This window comes from Carassius carassius, chromosome 4, assembly GCF_963082965.1.
Source record: "Carassius carassius chromosome 4, fCarCar2.1, whole genome shotgun sequence".
In the NCBI taxonomy this organism is placed as follows: domain Eukaryota; kingdom Metazoa; phylum Chordata; class Actinopteri; order Cypriniformes; family Cyprinidae; genus Carassius; species Carassius carassius.
Window position 1 is genome coordinate 36,408,667 of NC_081758.1, and position 19,755 is coordinate 36,428,421.

Sequence of the window (19,755 nt, forward strand, 5' to 3'; positions counted from 1 at the left end):
AAGACAGCCGGATATTCCATGTTCTTAAAGTTCTTAAAATAGATGTACTGAGTCATCGGAAAAGCAAGGTGAGTGTCCTGTCTCTTGTTGTCTCAAGGCAGGGATTCACACTTACACACACACATGTTCTGATGGATTTCCAATATCAGTCAAGCCTCATAGTGACAACTGCCCAGAAGCCCTTATTTTTCCTCCTCTGGAGACTCGGTTGCCAGATATGTACAGAAAATCTGCTTTACTGTATACTTTCTCAGAACACTCACAGATGGAGGGAAATGAACATGATCTTTGCCTAATGCAGATAAATGAACCAATGACTGGCTAAACACGAAGGAGGCAGGTGTGAAGATTTACATTTTGTTCCACATTGTGGAATCTATTGTTATGATGAGAAAATTAACAGCTTTAAGAAGGTAACAGCCAAGAGCATCCCTATAATCACACCCCATAATTTTATGACAGCAAAAATGAGCTGCTTACTGTGAATTTATAGATGGAAATGGCAAAAATGTAATGTTAATGTATAGAAGGATGTTATAGGATATTATTTTAGTGCAAGCTGCACAAACATTGATTACATATAGGGTTGATTAAGGTAATATTGGCCACATTTGTCCATTTAAAGTGTCCCTATTCACCAGAATTTACTCTATATTTCAAAATGAAAAATATATAATTGATTCAGACTGATTCTTGAGAGATGAGGCCAAAACATGAACCATAGTTTCATTAGTTTTGAAAATTTTCACAATTCATTTGAAATAATAAAGATTTGTACTTATCTTTGTCACTTTTTAGCAAATCATACATGTCCTTGCTGAATAAAAATATTAATATCTTTACAACCTCCCATTTTTTAATAGTAATGTGTATACATAAAAACATAATTATTAGTATATTAAGAAAATAAAAACAAATATAATTTTATTTTATATTTATATAGGTTTTAATGATTTCTTTGCATTATTTGCATTATATTTTTTAATGAATTCAACAAAGTCAATGTCTTTACTCATGTCTCAAGAATCAGTGCTGAACTTTCAGTTAATTATTTTAGTAGAGCTAACTCTTACTGAAACCAGGCTTAATACAGTATACCTATACTAATAATGAAACAATTACTGACCAGATGCTTTAATGGAACTGAAATATGAGTATTCTGAATGACTATGAGGCTGTGAATTCTGTCTTTTGTTCCCATTGTTTCTACAAAAATCCAATAAGTGGATGTTGCGATGCTCACTGTTTGGCTTCAAAGTCATACTTGAATGAAAATGATTCAGTCCTGTCTGAATTGCATGTAAATCAAATTTAGGCCAAACCACTCTACTTTTAAAACTTCAGTGCTTCATGCACACCTACAGCCGACAGCCTGCGGTTTATGTTCCGATACCTGCAACGGAGTAAGTCTCTGTATGTGGAGCGTAGGTCACGGTTGAAGAAAGCATAAATGAATGGGTTCATTAGTGAGTTGGCATATCCAAACCACAGCAGCGTCCTCTCCAGCCATATTGGTATGCAACTACACTTGACCCCACATATAAATGGTCTCGCTGTAGATAGAATGAAAAACGGCAGCCAACAAATGGCAAACACTCCAACTATGACGCCCAGTGTTGTAGCTGCCTTCTGCTCTCGCTTAAAGATGGAGATGTTCTGTCGTTCACGGCTGAGAAAGCGAGAAAGAGCAGCGCACTCCTCGGCTACACCCGGCGTGAGTTGGGGTTTCAGACCTTGCATCCTCAGCGCTTCACTGGCAACGGTTTCCAGGCGACCCCGGCGGGAGAAATCATTAAAACGATGTTTGGCACCACTTTTTCTTGCAGCCTTGAAGATCTTGTAGTACATGAAGAGCATGACGATCATGGGGATGTAGAAGGCCACGGCGGTGGAGTAGATGGTGTAGCTGAAGTCCTGGCTGATTAGACAAACGCCAGCCGTGTTAATGTTCTTCGCCCAGCCACAGAATGGTGGCAGTGTGATCGAGGCAGACACAAGCCATACACCAAAGATCATCTTTGCCATCAGTTGGCCATTTTGTCGAGCAGGGTAGGTCAAAGGGCGGGTGATGCCAAGATACCTGAAATCAAACAAATAGTTTTAAGACATTTTGATGAGATTGTTAACAACATTAAAGCTGAAGTTTTTGATTTCTCAATACTAGCATTGACAAATGAAATTGCAAAATCACTGTCATCATTTGCTCCCCCTCATGTCATTCTTTAACTAAAACTAAAATGATTAAAAACATTTATGTTAATTGAAATAAAGCTCAAATATAATGTTAAAAAATGAAACAAAAATGTTGCCTTGAAATATTAAAGTTACTAGCTGAAATAAAACTTAAACCAAAATAAAACAAAAACTGATATAAAACAAATTAACTATTAGAACGAAACTATATATAAAAAACTAATACAAATGACAAAAGCACATAACCAAATTACTAGTGCTGTCAATTCATTAAAAAATTTAATTAATCGCAATTAATTTTTATATTTTACTTTTATGTATACTTTTATATTAGAATAATATCACATTTAATCTTCAAATTAATGTGGAAATAACCTAAAGACATTACAACATAAAATTGTACATTGACATTTTTTTTCATAATTTTATAATATTTAACCATTGACTATAGCCATTAAACAATACAGTATAATTGAGAGCTATCAATTCTACATTTATAGACTTAAAAATAACAACTGTTTATTTTAGTGAACTTAAAACAATTTTCACATAAATCCATTATAATAAATCATATTAGCTACCTATACCCTTCAGCAAGTAGGAAATGTACAGAACTTGCATGTAGTTATCTAACACTTAATTCTAAATTAAAAATAGATTAATCCTTAAAGCTACAAAAGTTATTGATTTCCTCTTTTTTCTTTTGTTCTTTGATGAACAGACATCGCAGCAGCTGGGTTATTAGGTTACTTTGGCTGCTTTAAGAGATGCTGCTGAACATGATACGGATCTGACATCAGTTTTTCTTACAACCCTTTACCTTTTCTGGCATGCTTCAGGTCTTAAAGTCTCTACTAATGAACTGACAAGTTGATTCGGGTGTTAGATGAGAGAGACAGTGCTGGACTACTCCAGGACAGTTTAGAAAACCACTGCATTTCAGAGACATGTTCTTAAATGTGACTCATATATAACAAATACTTACATGCATGCACAGTTTTAAGGCAGATTTATTCACCTTTTTGGTAACTTCATGACTTAACTGACAACATAATGTCTACATTGCATGCTCGTAGTTTCTTTGCACTTTACTATAAAATGATACACAGCATGCACCATCGCATTTGTGTGTGCAATTGAAGAGCATGTGCTACAAGCACAGTATAACGGCTGACAGGACAGGAAAATTCGATTTTACTGACATATGGCCTGACAACATCTCATCTGACCGTAGTTCACTGTTCTACTGAAGCTCTCTTTGACTAGTGCATGGCGCTGAGGAGAAATAAATACATTTAATAAATAAATAAAATTCTTGTCATTTTCAGTGAGTAACAATTTAAATTTCATGACATTCATTTTCAACATTTCTTTCTGTGTTTCACAAAAGAAAGCAGGTCTAATAAGTTTGGAACAACAAGATGATTGAGGGGCAAATGTGAATGAAGGGAGACATTCAGAATTTTAAAGAAATTAAGTTCACATCAGGGGCATACTGCAGTGTGATGAGAGGGTGCCTCAAATTGCATTTGTCTGAGCACTTCTTGTCTGAACCAATCAGCACCCACTTGAGTTGAGTTGATGAGCAGGAATGGTGAATTTGAGAAAAACATGTGAACAAAAGAAGATCAGTTATATTATTGCCACTTCTGATGCTGAGGAAATTGACCTTGATGCCACCATTGCATCTGTTGTGGTTAAAGAACGACATTTAAAGAGAAGAAGATTACAGCTCTTGAAGGCCCTTGATAAAGGATTCTCATTGCCATGACCCCTGCCCCCAGGAGACACTTATGCAAGAACGTGTTTTCCATAAAGATCTAAATCGCTGATGTCTTACTGATCCCACAAAGCACAACAAAGCCAGTGAGTTTAGAATAGCTGCACAAAGTTAGTTTAAGACCATATATGACATTGGATATATCAAGAGATGAACATGTACATTTATTCATTTAGCAGACACTCTTATCCAAAGTGACTTACAAATGGTAAACAGATGTGATTTATTAACATTAATCAGGCAAACAAAATAAAGTACCATAATGCCAAATGTAGGTCATACTGAACTCAGAGCATAATCTCATGTAATATAATTTTTGCTATTATCTCCCTGAAATGTCTGTACTGATTCTTAAAATCCTAAGACCATTTGGTCCCAAGATAGTGTTTCTTGCACCGCTTATTTGAATCTACACAATTAATCGTAATATTAATTTTTCCTGTGGAGTACAGATTATGAACAAATAACTCTTATGAACCAGTTATTTTTAGTGAATCAAGTGAAAGTAAATAAAGGCTTTTCATTATAGTTAATGTAGTCTGATTCAGTAATAAAGGATTCTGAGTCAGTAATTTTAATGATTCATTAAAAAAAATTAAATGAAAAAAAAGGTGACAAGCTGACTTTCCTCTTGAATTGGTCTGATGATTCCTTCACTAAATCACTCTCTAAATGAATCAGGGAGTTTTCTGAATCTGCATTTTCACTTCTGGGAACGAAAATTTTCATTTATTACACATCTCTCTGAAATATTTGATTCTTGTTGATCAATTTCAGTATTAAGTAGTCAGATGTTTCCTATTGTTTGCTATCATCCATGACAATGCTGTTTAGTAATTGACTTTTTTACAGAAAACGTTAAGATAAAATACAGATACATTTGTTTGATGTTTTTTCTTTTACTTAAATCATTATTTTCACATTTATTGGATTCAAACAGCAAAAAAATATATATTTCAATTTTATATTTCACTAAAGAAAACTAACCTCTTCACCTCCTACATGGTCCTTTTTTACCATTTTGTGTGTATTATATATTTAACAAATACTTATACACTTTCCAGGCCTAAACAAAGATTTAATTGACACTGTATTAGTTTTGTCTTAGCACTAAAGTCCAGTAACTATCTTTGACATTTTGCCCTATCACGTTGAATATAGGATGTGTTTGACATTACTTTCTGTTACACAAGTACTATAAATGAAACCAGTGGTTTGACAGAGTAGAGACGATGTACAAATGCAATTGATGAAGCACTATATTCTCGATATGCAGTGACAACTCAACCATATAGATCTGATTCTACATGTAACCAGCTCTGGCTCAGACAGCATCAGCTGCATAAAGTAAATGATGAACTTCCCTTTAAGCGGCTTTGCAGTCAAACACCTATTGGTTTATGACTCCCAGGGCACTGTAGAGGTCCTCAGGTCATGTAAATAACAAAGACGTTATTTATATAACACTGAGGGCACAGGAGGTTCCAAGGCTAGAATAATTTTAATCATAATTCTAGGTCATATGGAAAATGCAGTCTGACCTTTTAATGTAATCATTTGAATAACAAGTACAATTTTCCACTTCAAAATAAAAAAAAAGAAAATGTCTTGAGACCTCATGAGGTCCAATGAAGGTGCAAATGAGGATCTGGCTATATAAATCTGATGTGAATATACATTAAAAACTTGTTTGTCAATTGTACCATTGATTTCCTTAGGGGCAAAATTTTCTTAAAGGAGTAGTACACCCCAAAATGAAAATGTTCCCAAAAATAACTCCCCTTCATGCCATCCAACATATTGATGAGTTTGTTTCTTCATCCGAACAGATTTGGAGTAATTTAGCATTACATCATTTGCTCATCAATGGATACTCTATAGCAAATGGGTGCTGTCAGAATGAGACCAAACAGCTGATAAAAACATCACAATAATCCACACAACCCCAGTCTATCAATTAACGTCAGATTGTTTATAAGAAACAAATCCTTCAAGGTCATCATCACTTCTGGTCAAAGTACCAAACCAGTCCATAATCCATAATAATACTTCCTCCGGTGAAAATGTGTATCCTCTGTTGTCCTCTCATGTCAAAATCCACCAACATATTGTCCACCAACATAAATGTTTTAGACGGTTTTCCCCTGTTATTAGTGTTTGATTTGTGCATATTTCCCTCCTGATTCAGACGAGATGACATTTACACTGGAGAAAGCAATAACACAGCGGGACTCATATTTTAGCTGGATGCAAAGGTTTGAATTAAAAAATACCTTAACGATACAAACAGAGCTTTTTCCTTCAGAAGACTTCAATTTATGGACTTGTGTGGATTACTTGTTTACTTGGATTATTTATGAGGATTACTTGTGTGGGTTACTTGGATTACTTGGATTATTAGTTATATGTTACTTGTTATGAGCTGTTTGGACTCATTCTGACGGCACCCATTCACTGCAGAGGATCAGGTTAGAGGTTTACACTCTAACCCCGAGACCAGAGGACCCAGGTCCGGGTTGGGTCCCAATCTTTTACTTTGGGTTCTGGGACTGTTTAACATTGTTTGTAATACCCAAGTCGATCGGAATTGTAGAACACCTGGCTGTTATCGGAGACAGTCAGCGCTGTGCATGTGTTGTTTTGTAACTTTCAACTTGTAAAATTAGGATGAGAAAAGTGTTAATTGGTAATTTGAAATTTGAAAAAAAAAACTATGCAATGACTTTAGCTTTTACAATTGGCTTTTTTTATTTAGAAGGCAGGATTTATTTTTTACTTTGCATTTTCTCCAAATTGTATAATAGCCTAACATTATGAATTAACTATATTGATGTTATCTAAAATCTTTAAGCAGAGATCACATTGATGATAGCAAATAAGATAATAAGCTACCAATCATTTAGAATCCATGGGCAAAGTCTAAATTATTATGCAAGTTGACTCAAGATACAAAAAATGCAAAACTGCAAAGTCGCATTTATCATCCATTACCATGATAGCAAGTGGACTTTTGAAGCTGGAATAATGAGTGGATTAAGAATTTCAATTGGCAAGAGAGGAATAACATGGATGGAACTTTCTATCACATTTACAAGGGTCTATTTGGGTTCGGGTACACATTTTTGAACCCATGTAGACCTCTGCCATCAGCGAGCAAGTGATGTAATGCAGAATATCACTGAATCTGAAGAAACAAACTCCTTTACATCTCGGCCTGTGGATGATAAAATTTTCATTTTTGGCTGAACTATTCCCTTAAAGTGGTATAAAGCTTAGTGCACTTTGGCAGTTTTGAGCAATGGTGTCATTTCCTATAACTTGACATTCTCCTGAAATGACTGATTTTTTCATGCAATCTGAACTCTTCCACTTAGCTTCAAAATTTGTTTTAAATTGCATCCATGACTTTTCAAAAGCATCTTCTGTAAATGATCCTCATTTGTAAGTCTCTTTGGATAAAAGCGTTTGCTAAATTACTAAATGTAAATGAAAATGTCAGTTTGATATAGTAACCATGAGAGCAACTAGTGAAAGAACACTTAAAAATAGCTATGATAGATGTGTTTTTTCATGTTATGTCATCTCTGTTTATTTTAGATGTTGATGAATGTCTAGTGAAGAGTGTGAGAGTTTCTAGAAAATTCCTGGCACTATTCTTTCACTCTTTAACTCTATTACTCTGAAGATTTTGTTTGTCTTGGGGGTCCACAGTGTGGATGTTCAGTAAGGCAGGGTTAATGGAGAGGACGTTTCACTTTAATCATACTGCAGAAGTGCAGTGAAGTGATCTCTATTTGAATGTTACCCAGATCTTTTTAGGGATCTTTAGACCATTCATCATTTTGTGTCTGGGACAAGAGAATTATTTAAAATATGAAAGTCAAGTACTGCTTTTAGATGACCCAAACTCAATGTCCAAAAAAAGAAAAAAATATTTGAGGTTTTGTTTATTCTTATATATATATATATATATATATAAAGAGAGAGAGAGAGAGAGAGAGAGAGCATGAATATCTTAAATAAAATAAAGCCTACAGTATTTATCATTTGAATTCTGACATTATAAAACATTTAGCATATTATCGTAATGCAACTAGACATTGTACTTTTCAGTTTTAAATATATAATTCCAATTATTCTCAGCACTGTAAAATGATACAAGATTAGTGTAAAAAACATTATTGTAAAAGATTATTTATAGGTAGTGTTACGAATTAACAAAAGTCTCTACTCAAAGAGAACAGAAGAAACATTCATAACAAATAACAGGGATCCAAATAAGATCCCTGGAGTCCCCGCTCTCACTCCCAAGGCTTCAAAACACCAAAGATACTTTAAAGTATAAAGAGTAAGTTTATTAAACATAAGGTAGAAAAGAGCATATACATTTCAGGAGGGGGAAAAGCCAAAATAAATAACAAAACAAAGCTAACTATATTAAGGATTCTAACCTAGAATTCAGATAATAAACAAAATATACAAAAGCTTACCTCCCTACTTATCACAAACAAGAGAAAACGAGTAATAAATAAAAGAGGCACCCACCTCCCTACTATGCTCCAAATGATTAGGGTTTAAGATAAATATTAAAGTTCCACATAACAGATCAACTTAGAAAAGTAAAGTAATGATTTACAACAGTTGTCTCATTCCACAGTCAGCATGTACACTGTATGTTACAGCATAGACACAAGTTTCTCAATCAAGGAAGCCATGAGAGCGGGGAGCTCCAGATCCATGCTTCAGGTGGCTTTAAGTAGCAGCAATCACTCCCGTCCCCAATCAGGTCACTCATTATCAGCTCCACCTGCGAGTCATGATAGTAAGAGGGTAACAAGAAAGAGAGACGCACCAAAAGGAACACTAGACCAACACAACACATTCCCACGTAACACCTCCCCACCAAAAGAAATGCTAACAAAAAGTTTGCATTACCTACACTGCACCGCCGCATTTAGATCCTACACTTCAGCACCATAAACGCGGGACAGCGCATCCGCAACAGTATTCTGCGAGCCTTTTTTATGTCGAATATCCAAGTCAAACTCTTGAACTATCAACGCCCAGCGCATTAAGCGTTGATTTGAATTCGACATCCGGGCCAAGAACACAAGTGGGTTGTGGTCCGTATAGACAATAATTGGAAATGAACTTCCACCTAAATACACCTCGAAATGTTGCAATGCTAATAACAATGCAAGAGCCTCTTTTTCGATGGTACTATACCTGCGTTGACATAACGTGAACTTTTTCGAGAAGTAACAAACTGGGTGATCAACATCAAACTCACCCTCTTGAAGTAAAACCGCACCAGCGCCAGTAGCAGAGGCATCCACTTCCAGCTTGAAAGAGCGTGTAAACTCTGGCGCTGCCAAAACAGGAGCGTTACACAGCAAATCCTTAGCTGTACGAAAAGCTTCCTCACAAGCCGGAGACCAAACAAATACTCGAGCTGTGCTGAGGAGATCGGTTAAGGGTGATACAACACTGGCAAAGTTACGACAGAACCCTCTGTAATAACCTGCCATCCCCAAAAATCGACGCAGTTCTCTTTTATTCACTGGTACTGGAAACTTCATAACCGATGCAATCTTCACATCAATCGGGCATACCTGACCCTGACCCACCCTTTTCCCCAAGTAAACCACTGTTGCCTTAGCGAACTCACATTTTGCTAGGTTCAGAGTCAGAGACGCATCACAAAAACGTGAAAGCACTTCACGCAGGGAACTCAAATGTTCTTCCCAGCTAGAAGAATATATTACAATATCGTCTAGATAAGCCTCACATTTCTGCACTCCACTTAGTACAATACGCATCAAACGTTGGAAAGTTGATGGTGCATTTCGCATCCCGAACGCCATAACGGAGTACTGCATAAAATCATCAGGGGTCACAAACGCTGAAATCTCTGAGGCCCGAGAAGTAAGAGGTACTTGCCAGTACCCCTTAAGAAGATCTAATTTTGTCACAAACTTTGCGGGACCCACCCGATCTATACAGTCTTCCATCCGTGGAAGTGGGAACGAGTCAGGTTTAGTTACTGCGTTGACTTTGCGATAGTCAGTGCAGAACCGAACCGATGAATCAGCCTTGGGAACCAACAAGCAAGGCGAACTCCACTCACTCAAACTGGGTCTCGCAAAGTTATTCTCACGTAAATACTCGACCTCCGCTTTCATTAACTCACGCTTTCTCGGATTAAGCCGAAAAGGGTGCTGTCTTATTGACTGCGCGTTTCCGACGTCGATATCATGCTGAAGTACTGTAGTCTGTGATGGAATGTCACCAAATAGTGAACGATGACTTTCAATTAACTCAACGATATCTTTCTTTTGATTCGGAGCTAAATAACTTAAGTGAGATTCCAATTTATTCAAGATTACGGAGTTCGACAGATGACCACAAGGTACAGAAAAATCCTGTTCCATCTCCTCTATTACAGTCGACCCAACGACGACACTCGGCTTAACAAGGGCAGACTCGTCTTGCACATAAGACTTTAACATGTTAACATGAACCATCCGCGACTTCCTCCGACGATCAGGCGTGCAAATCAGATAATTCGTGTCACTCAACTTTTTCGTCACCCTATAAGGACCTGAAAATCTTGGTTGCAGAGCAGACCCTGGCACTGCCATCAATAGCAAAACAGATTCACCAGGATGAAAAGAACGAGCGACAGTTTTACGGTCATAATGCTCCTTCATCTCAGTCTGCGACTCAGACAAATTTTTCTTCGCAATGTCACAAGTCCTACGAAGACGTTCACGAATAGAATGAACATACTCGGATACGAGAACAAACGGGGTGTCATTACTAACAAGTTGTTCGCGTAATAACCTTAAAGGACCCCGAACCGTATGTCCAAAAATGAGCTCTGCAGGACTAAACCCCAACGATTCTTGAACGGTTTCCCTTATCGCAAATAAAAGCAAAGGGAGATCATCAGCCCAGTCATTACCGGCTTCCACACAGTGCGCCCGCATCATTGATTTGAGCGTCTGGTGAAATCTCTCTAGCGCTCCCTGCGACTGCGGATGATATGCACTCGACACTACGTGATTAACGGAAATTCCTTTCAACACTTGCTCAAACACTTTAGATTTAAAATTTGTTCCCTGATCGGTCTGGATCACACGAGGTAACCCAAACGTTGAACAAAATTTAATCAACTCTTTCACAATGGTTTTCGCTTTGATGTTACGCAATGGTATTGCCTCTGGAAAACGAGTCGTGGCACACATTAGCGTTAAAATATACTGGTAACCTGATTTCGATTTCGGTAGGGGACCAACACAGTCAAGAATGAGTCGCTCGAATGGTTCTCCCATCACTGGAATAGGCTGCAAAGGAGCTGGACGAATTGTTTGGTTTGGTTTACCAGAAATTTGGCATACGTGACATGAACGACAATGTCTTGACACAGCAGATCTTAAACCAGGCCAATAAAAATACTTAGCTACTCGCATAAAGGTTTTAGTACTACCTAAATGACCAGACAGTGGGTGGTCATGAGCAAGTTTAAGCGCAGCCTTTCGGTAACCAGAAGGTAATACAATCTGACAATCTGGACTTACTCCAGCCTCCTTCGCATTACGAGATAACCACTCACGCATTAAGACGCCTCGGTCCCAGAAATACCGTACCCCATCAGCATTACCTCCTTTCACTTTACCCTCCACGGCCTCAACACAGCGTGTTAGAGAAGGGTCAGACTTTTGAGTTTTTCCAAGTTGTTCTCTCCCCATCGCCAGAGAAGGTTCTTGATCAGAAATATCATTATCACTGTTGCCCACACTAGGATATACAGATAACCTTAACTCAGAGGGAGAATCTGGAGAAACAAGAAAAGTGTCAGACAGATCAATCACATCCTCATTTTTGCGTGCCTGTGCACGAGTGACAGCACATGCTGAAAATGTTGAAGGAAATCTACTGGCAAGCTCCGCATCACAAACCGGAGTCTTCGCTACAATTGGGTGAGGGAAAACTTTAGCACCCGCCAGGTCATTTCCCAAGATTAGACTTACACCCTCTACAGGCAGTCTTGAGCGTAACCCCACTTTAACAGGACCTGTAACTAAATCAGAAGTCAAAAACACAGAGTGAAGAGGAATTTTAACACAGTTCATTTCGATTCCCCGAACCAACACATCAGTTCCAGTGTACGTCACATCTGAGAAGGGTAATGCACTCTCCAATATAAACGATTGAGCTGACCCCGTATCCCTCAAAATCGAGATTGACTTCATAGCACCACCAGGAGAAACTGACACACTACCCTTAAATACAAAGGGAGTAAATGCAGAGCTGTCTGAAAAATTCTCAACACCGGACATTTGCTCAAGAACAATATTAGCTACCCCTTTAGGTTTGAAGGCAGCATTCTTTTTCTTCCAAGCATTACAATCAACAATAAGATGATTTGGATCTAAGCAATAGAAGCAAACCCTTTTATTCTCACCACTCTTGCTCTGTTCCTTACCCTGCACTGCAGAGCGCATCATAGGTTTCGTTGAGCGAGTGTACATCAAAGGTTTCTCCACACTTGAAAGCATCGGAGTACTATGATTCGGGCTCGAAGCAGAAGAAAATACAGTCTTACGTGTCAGAATATATTCATCCGCCAACACTGCAGCGGCTGAAAGGGAATTAACCTTTTGCTCATTTAGGTAAATCACTAAATTGTCTGAAAAACAGTTTTTAAAATCCTCCAACAGAATCAGTTCTTGAAGTTGCTCAAACGTAGTCATTTTAGAAGCAGCGCACCATTTTTCTAACAGAGCCCTCTTATCACGTGCAAACTGCACAAAAGTTTGTTTAGCAGATTTAGTATAGTTACGAAACTTTTGTCTGTACGCTTCAGGCACAAGTTCGTAAACTCGCAAAACAGCAGCTTTCACCAAATCATAATTTAGAGACTCCTCAATGGGCAAAGCAGAACATACTTCTTGAGCTTTCCCTACTAAACTGCATTGTAGCATTAACCCCCACATATCTTTCGGCCAGTTAAGCTTAGCAGCAATGCGCTCAAATGCAATAAAATAAGCATCGGCTTCTGACTCTCGAAAAGGAGGCACAAGTTTAATGTATTTACTTGGATCGAACAAATTAACAGCAGCAGGCTGCGTAGATAAAGGCATGCTTACATGCCCAGTAGTCACCACAGGTGAAACAGCAGCAAACGCACGCTCTCTCTCTTTTTCCATGTGCACCAGCTCTAATTCACGTAGATGTAATGTACTATTCTCATGTTCTTGACGTTTTATTTGTAACTCCACTTCTTTTAATCTTAACAAGAGCAAAGGGTCTGGTTGAGAGGTCAAATCAGTTTTAGCAGCCTCTAAAACATCACTCTTTTCAATTTCGCTATCCATATCAGCAGAAAAAAAACCTTGCTCAACCAGTTTAGCATAAACTTCAGCTTTCACTACCTGTTTAGATGCAGAGCTTACTACAGAAACCTCCAAAACTTCAGCAATCTTTATTAGATCTTTCTTTCGAAATGCCTCAAACTGCTGTATAGTAGGTTTTTCTATAAATGATCTGACTTCCAACTCCATTATTAACATTCATTACTGCTTTACACTTAAATCAGCAAGACAAAATTGGAGTACATTTTACTCACCAAGACGACAGTACATGGATTGTTAACACTTGTTCGTTCCTCATACAATTAGACAAGCGGTCACTTCCACTTGTTAAATCAAAAACAAAAGAAAAACAAGCGGACGAGCCCCCAATTGTTACGAATTAACAAAAGTCTCTACTCAAAGAGAACAGAAGAAACATTCATAACAAATAACAGGGATCCAAATAAGATCCCTGGAGTCCCCGCTCTCACTCCCAAGGCTTCAAAACACCAAAGATACTTTAAAGTATAAAGAGTAAGTTTATTAAACATAAGGTAGAAAAGAGCATATACATTTCAGGAGGGGGAAAAGCCAAAATAAATAACAAAACAAAGCTAACTATATTAAGGATTCTAACCTAGAATTCAGATAATAAACAAAATATACAAAAGCTTACCTCCCTACTTATCACAAACAAGAGAAAACGAGTAATAAATAAAAGAGGCACCCACCTCCCTACTATGCTCCAAATGATTAGGGTTTAAGATAAATATTAAAGTTCCACATAACAGATCAACTTAGAAAAGTAAAGTAATGATTTACAACAGTTGTCTCATTCCACAGTCAGCATGTACACTGTATGTTACAGCATAGACACAAGTTTCTCAATCAAGGAAGCCATGAGAGCGGGGAGCTCCAGATCCATGCTTCAGGTGGCTTTAAGTAGCAGCAATCACTCCCGTCCCCAATCAGGTCACTCATTATCAGCTCCACCTGCGAGTCATGATAGTAAGAGGGTAACAAGAAAGAGAGACGCACCAAAAGGAACACTAGACCAACACAACACATTCCCACGTAACAGTAGAAAGAGTAAAGTCCAGGCTGAAGTGATTCAGAGACTGGGTTAATGGAGGATGAGACATGGAAGAGAAATGCACACAGGTCTGTCTCTGAATGAACTGATGTAGAGTGACATACAGATGACATGAAACAATCAAGCAAAGGCATTTAGAGTGACCACAGCTCCTTCAGCATCCTCCTCCTCCTCCTCTCTTCTTTACACAAACTCACCATCACTCAAAACACCAGTATCTTCACCATCTCTCTCCTTTTTCTCTCCAACTCCTACCTACAACTTTAATGATGTTGATCATTTCAGACATTCTTTCTCTAGACATATAGGCCACTTTTATAGCATGACTGTTTTGTTTTGCTGTAACTTATGTATAATGCACTGGAATGATGCATTTTGTCCATAAATTCACAGCAATCATGCTTCTGCAATTCACTCAGACTTATGTAATTCATGCAGTATATTGTAACTAAAAATATCTTCACTGCACAACAGAGAAATGCATTGGCTTCATCAGCAAAAAAATAACAATGAAAAATTAAGGGTCTCTGCTTTTGCTAATGTATATGAATATGAATATATATATTCCACTATGTGAAGTGAGAATCGTTTGACTTGATAGCTTCTTTTTGACATCTGTACAAATGTAGCCTGTATTCCCGTCTACATTCAAGACTAGTCAATTGGCATGGCACTAGTCAAATGAGCCTAAAAGCCAAGGATTGCAGAGGCTTGATGGAAGATGGCACCACAGCAGAGTTTTGGTTTTTCAAGGATAAAAAATGCTACAGCGATGTGTTCCTGAAGATACTCTCTCACACACACTCCCTCTCTATGAATTCGTCATTTTTCTGTACAACACTGCTAAAGTATTTCATGATTTTTGTATTCTTTCTGTTTATATCTGTCTCTCTTCCTCATTCTCTTTCGGTGTATTTTTCAATAATTGATATCCAAATCCAAGAAGCTTTAGTGCTATGTTTAGTTTGGGCTACAGCCAGTATTTTTTTAGGTCAGGGACAAAACCTGTGGCTATTTTCAGATTATAACTCAGATGGACAATATTGATCTGAATACAACTAGATTATTTCCATGTGAGCCCAACGTCTCCTCTTAGTTTATTATTGTTGTATTACCAGCAGATTGCTTTCTCATAGAAAAACTACATAGATAGATAGATAGATAGATAGATAGATAGATAGATAGATAGATAGATAGATAGATAGATAGATAGATAGATAGATAGATAGATAGATAGATAGATAGATAGATAGATAGATAGTACTTTTATTTAGCAAGGGTAAAAAAGGGTAAAAGTCAATAGTGACAGTCTTTTATAATGACTTATAATGAATACTTAAAGGATGTTGTTGCTGTTTTTTTTTAAGGACACTGTTGGCAAACACTGCCAGATTCAGTTACTGCTTGTGCACAATTTTACACCGTTAACTGACTTCATATTTGTATCTCACTGCACATTAAATTTCCTCAGGCTGCAATTTTGGAGGGGATCTGAGCTCTTGTGATGGATCTGCTATTGTTTCTTACAGAACATTCATCAACTGAATAAAAGACATGCCGTCATATGTGACTTTTAAACCTTTTATTGGCAAAGACCTGAGTTTGAACTCATCAGCAGACTGACCCTTTCACAAAGCCTGACATTTTAAAGAGACTAACTGAGTGGAGTGAAGCTGCATTTAAGCGATAGGATATATCAGAAACTGCGTGTTAAGTGAACTCAGGCATGGCATTATTTGGAGAAGAGCTCAGTTTCAAACTCAGCGTCTCTATAAAACGGCTCTTAGCAGAGTTGGCTAAAACGACAAGACTGTTTTTAAAAGAATAATCCAGGTTCAATACAAGCTCAGCAGTATCGACAGAAACAGCTGCCTGCTGTTGATTAAAGAGAAAATAGATTCAATCTATCTCTCAGTCTATGCTGTCTGTGAGCTTGATTTTGTTGCTGTTGTGAAGGGAATATAGTTCTTTAATACAGAATTGGTTGAACTTTAAAAATCTTCCTTATAGGGGTTACACTGTAATTCAAGGCAGATGAACTTATAGTTTTTTTTTTCATTATCAATTACTTGTCTTATTGTATCCAAATCCATACATTTTATAAATTATATTAGTTATGCATTATGATGGAATTCATGTGGGTGTTTTTTTTTCTCTTTGTCACATTATTGGCAAGAGAAAGTCAAGAAAACAAACACTGAATATCTAAAATGTGCTGTTCAGTTTGCTTTATTATTGATCTTGTTGTTATTTTTATTTTAATAATTTATTGAAATAATTTATTAATTTATACAATTAATAACAATTCAAATGCACTTTTTAATTGGGTAGTTGCGTATTTTTAATATTTATGTTTTCATTTTACACTGTGTTTGTGTGTGGACTGACAGCTACAGATGCTGCAAACACAGCTTAAGTTGTACTGAACCCTGACAATTCCATTAAAATAAATGTCTTGGAATGAGGAATATGTAATTTTAACCCTTAAACAGGCAAGAGTGGAAAATGATAAGCAAAAAATATTTTCATGTAATTTTTATATCATCTGAGCTTAAGTAAAACATATCCAAAATAATTTTTGAAATATTTAGTATATTTTGGATTTTATGAGTTGTGACTCCCAATTCATGTTGCCTGATTAGGGTATAAAAGAGGATCAAGTCATTAATTTATTTTACCAAGCTCCTCGCCTAGTGGGTGGTGTCAGGTTTTGTATTACACAATTTATTTGAACTACTTTATAAAAAAAACTTTTCTAATCTTGACAAAACACATATCATCGGAAAGTTCTGAGTCTCACGGTCCCATCTGCCAACTGTTTTTTGATATTGAGACTGTAATGTATAAATTTGATACAGGAGAATGCATAAAAAAACACCCAGTGGCTATTTTTGGTACAACGCCTAAAAATCTCATGGGAAGTTACATTTTGTGATATCAAATTAAAATTTAGAACACAAATTGGCTAGACATATGACTTTGATTTGATAGTAATTTTAGAGTAAAAATTATTTTGTAAAATATATATTTTATGTAAAATATTTAGAGTACATTTGATTTACAGTAAATGTAATCATTTTTTGAAGTTACTTTTTCTTTTTTTTTTTAAAAACAAGACCAAACTTATGTCTATATTCCAAAACATTCTTAAATTACAACCATTTAAATTTAGTGCAATGTTACGTATATTCTCAATATACTCAGTATTCTCTTTTTTAAACCCTAAACAGGCAACGTGACTCAGGAGTCACATACATTTCAAAATGTGCTAAATAACAACATATGACATTTTTTTTTTCTTCAGCACCCTAAGACAATGTTCAGAATTTATGTTAGCAGTAATATATATTTTTTTTTCCTAAAGAAAAGTAAGTTTAATATATAATTACCTACCTCAAAATCTGAATGTTCTCTACCACTGGCAGCCATGTTGGATTTAGATCAGGCTGACTAATAGATCACTGAAAACTTAAAGCAAATCATGTGACCAGCATACTTGAGACAGACCAGGCATTGATAAATGATAAAAGGATTTAATAAAAAAATTGTTCTTATGCCCCAAAAAAGACAATAAAAACTATGTGACTCGTGGGTCACGTTGCCTGATTCAGCAACACTTTCATATAAAATCAGATAGTTAATTGCCAAATTTGTTCTTTTGTGACAGTATCTAAAAAACATTCACATCTTTGCAGTCCTTGGGGGAAGTCATGAAAACAAACATCGCATGAAATAAATCAGCACTCCATTCCTGTTTGCAGCTATATTTAAACAGCTCTATTCTGATTTGTTGTTCATTGGATTGGATTCATAACCCCCCCCCCCCACACACACACACACACCTTAATTCTGCAGTGCAGATTCAGGGGTAATTGCACTTTAAATATGTCACATGACACATGCCCTACTGAGTTTATTAGAGACAAACACCAATAGCTCCTCATAGCTTCCCAACTTAATTCATTCATCTACTAATATTCTATTCACACAGTGTAATTACATGATCAGAGCTTTACCTACAATTAACATTGTTGGTAAATTAAGCATAATCTTTAACAGTGTTGATATTTAATAATTCCCTCTAATAACCCTATCAAGATACTCTTCTGGCATTTCAATGATAAGTGTATGATAGTTGTCACACAAGACCAGGGCTATTTAAATATACTGAATTATCATAATTTGGAAAAGAAATTGGCAATTAGATGTCCTTAAAATATGCAGAGTAAGACTGAACAAACAGTTAAACTGATAGTGAACGATTGTAAAAACTAAACTTGAAGATTTGTAGCTGCAGAACATGCTTTCCTGAGCGACTAAACTAAACAGTATTTCAAAGAGTTCCCATTTGTCTGCAGTATTGGGAGAATAAATCAGTTCAACGACCTTGAAGTGTTTGTTAAGGCAGCAGTGAAATTGAATTGTATGTCAATAAAAAGATGCACACACATATACACATGAGAAAAAAATGCATCAGGGGGACATAATGCTTCATAGATATCTCACTCTCTGAAATAAATAAAAAATGAATGTGAATTTTATCGGATAGAGAAACATTGTTGCTGGTTGTAGTGAGCTGTTGCTCCAGCTCTTGACAGACAAGATTGCTGTGCAGCTTTGGCCATGTTTAGGGCCCTCAGAGCTAGTACTTCAGTGAGAGCTTGATTTCTGACACTAAACTGTGAAAAAAAAAGAGAGAGAGGGAGAAAGAAATGTTAAACACAAGTTAAACTAAAAAGAGATGTTTGCACATAACACTGATGGATAAAAGAGGATCCAGCTTTTTTTATTATTATTATTATTGTACTGTTGTACTGTGTGTATAATAATAGTTCAAAAAGACCATTTATCAATGTAAAAAATACTTTGGGGTCAGTTTTTTTTTTTTTTTAGAAGATTCTTATGCTCACCGTTCAACATTGTGAAATATTATTGAAAATTAAAATAACTATTTTCTATTTTAAAATATTTTAAAATATAATTTATTCATGTGTTGGTAAAGATGAATTTACAGCATTATTATTTTAGTCTTCAGTGTCACATGATCCTTCAGAAATCATTTTCATATGCTGATTAGGTGCTCAAGATTAATTCCTTATTATCAATGTTGAAAACAGTTTTTTTTTTTTTGCTTGAAATCGAAATCGTTTGTAATATTATATGTCTTTACTGTCACTTAATACAAATATTTAATACACTAATGCATAAAGTATTTACTTCTTTACTGACCCCAAACTTTTGAACTGTAGTAGTAACATCAACAACACATATTTAGCATTCAAGACTGTCCAGTCACAGTGACTTTATGAGGAAGAAGATTTAAATAGAGTTAG

At 36.3% G+C, this 19,755-nt stretch overlaps 1 protein-coding gene across 1 annotated transcript in view; it reads right to left on the minus strand.

The window, feature by feature from the left end:
* Nucleotides 1–746: 746 nt before the first annotated feature.
* The window catches only part of htr7c (5-hydroxytryptamine (serotonin) receptor 7c), a 35,132-nt gene continuing 16,123 nt past the window's right edge, over nt 747–19,755 (minus strand). The window contains exon 2 of the mRNA XM_059548669.1: nt 747–2,080. Coding sequence (XP_059404652.1) covers nt 1,333–2,080 — 748 coding nt within the window. The 3' untranslated portion in view covers nt 747–1,332. The remainder of the gene's footprint in view (nt 2,081–19,755) is intronic.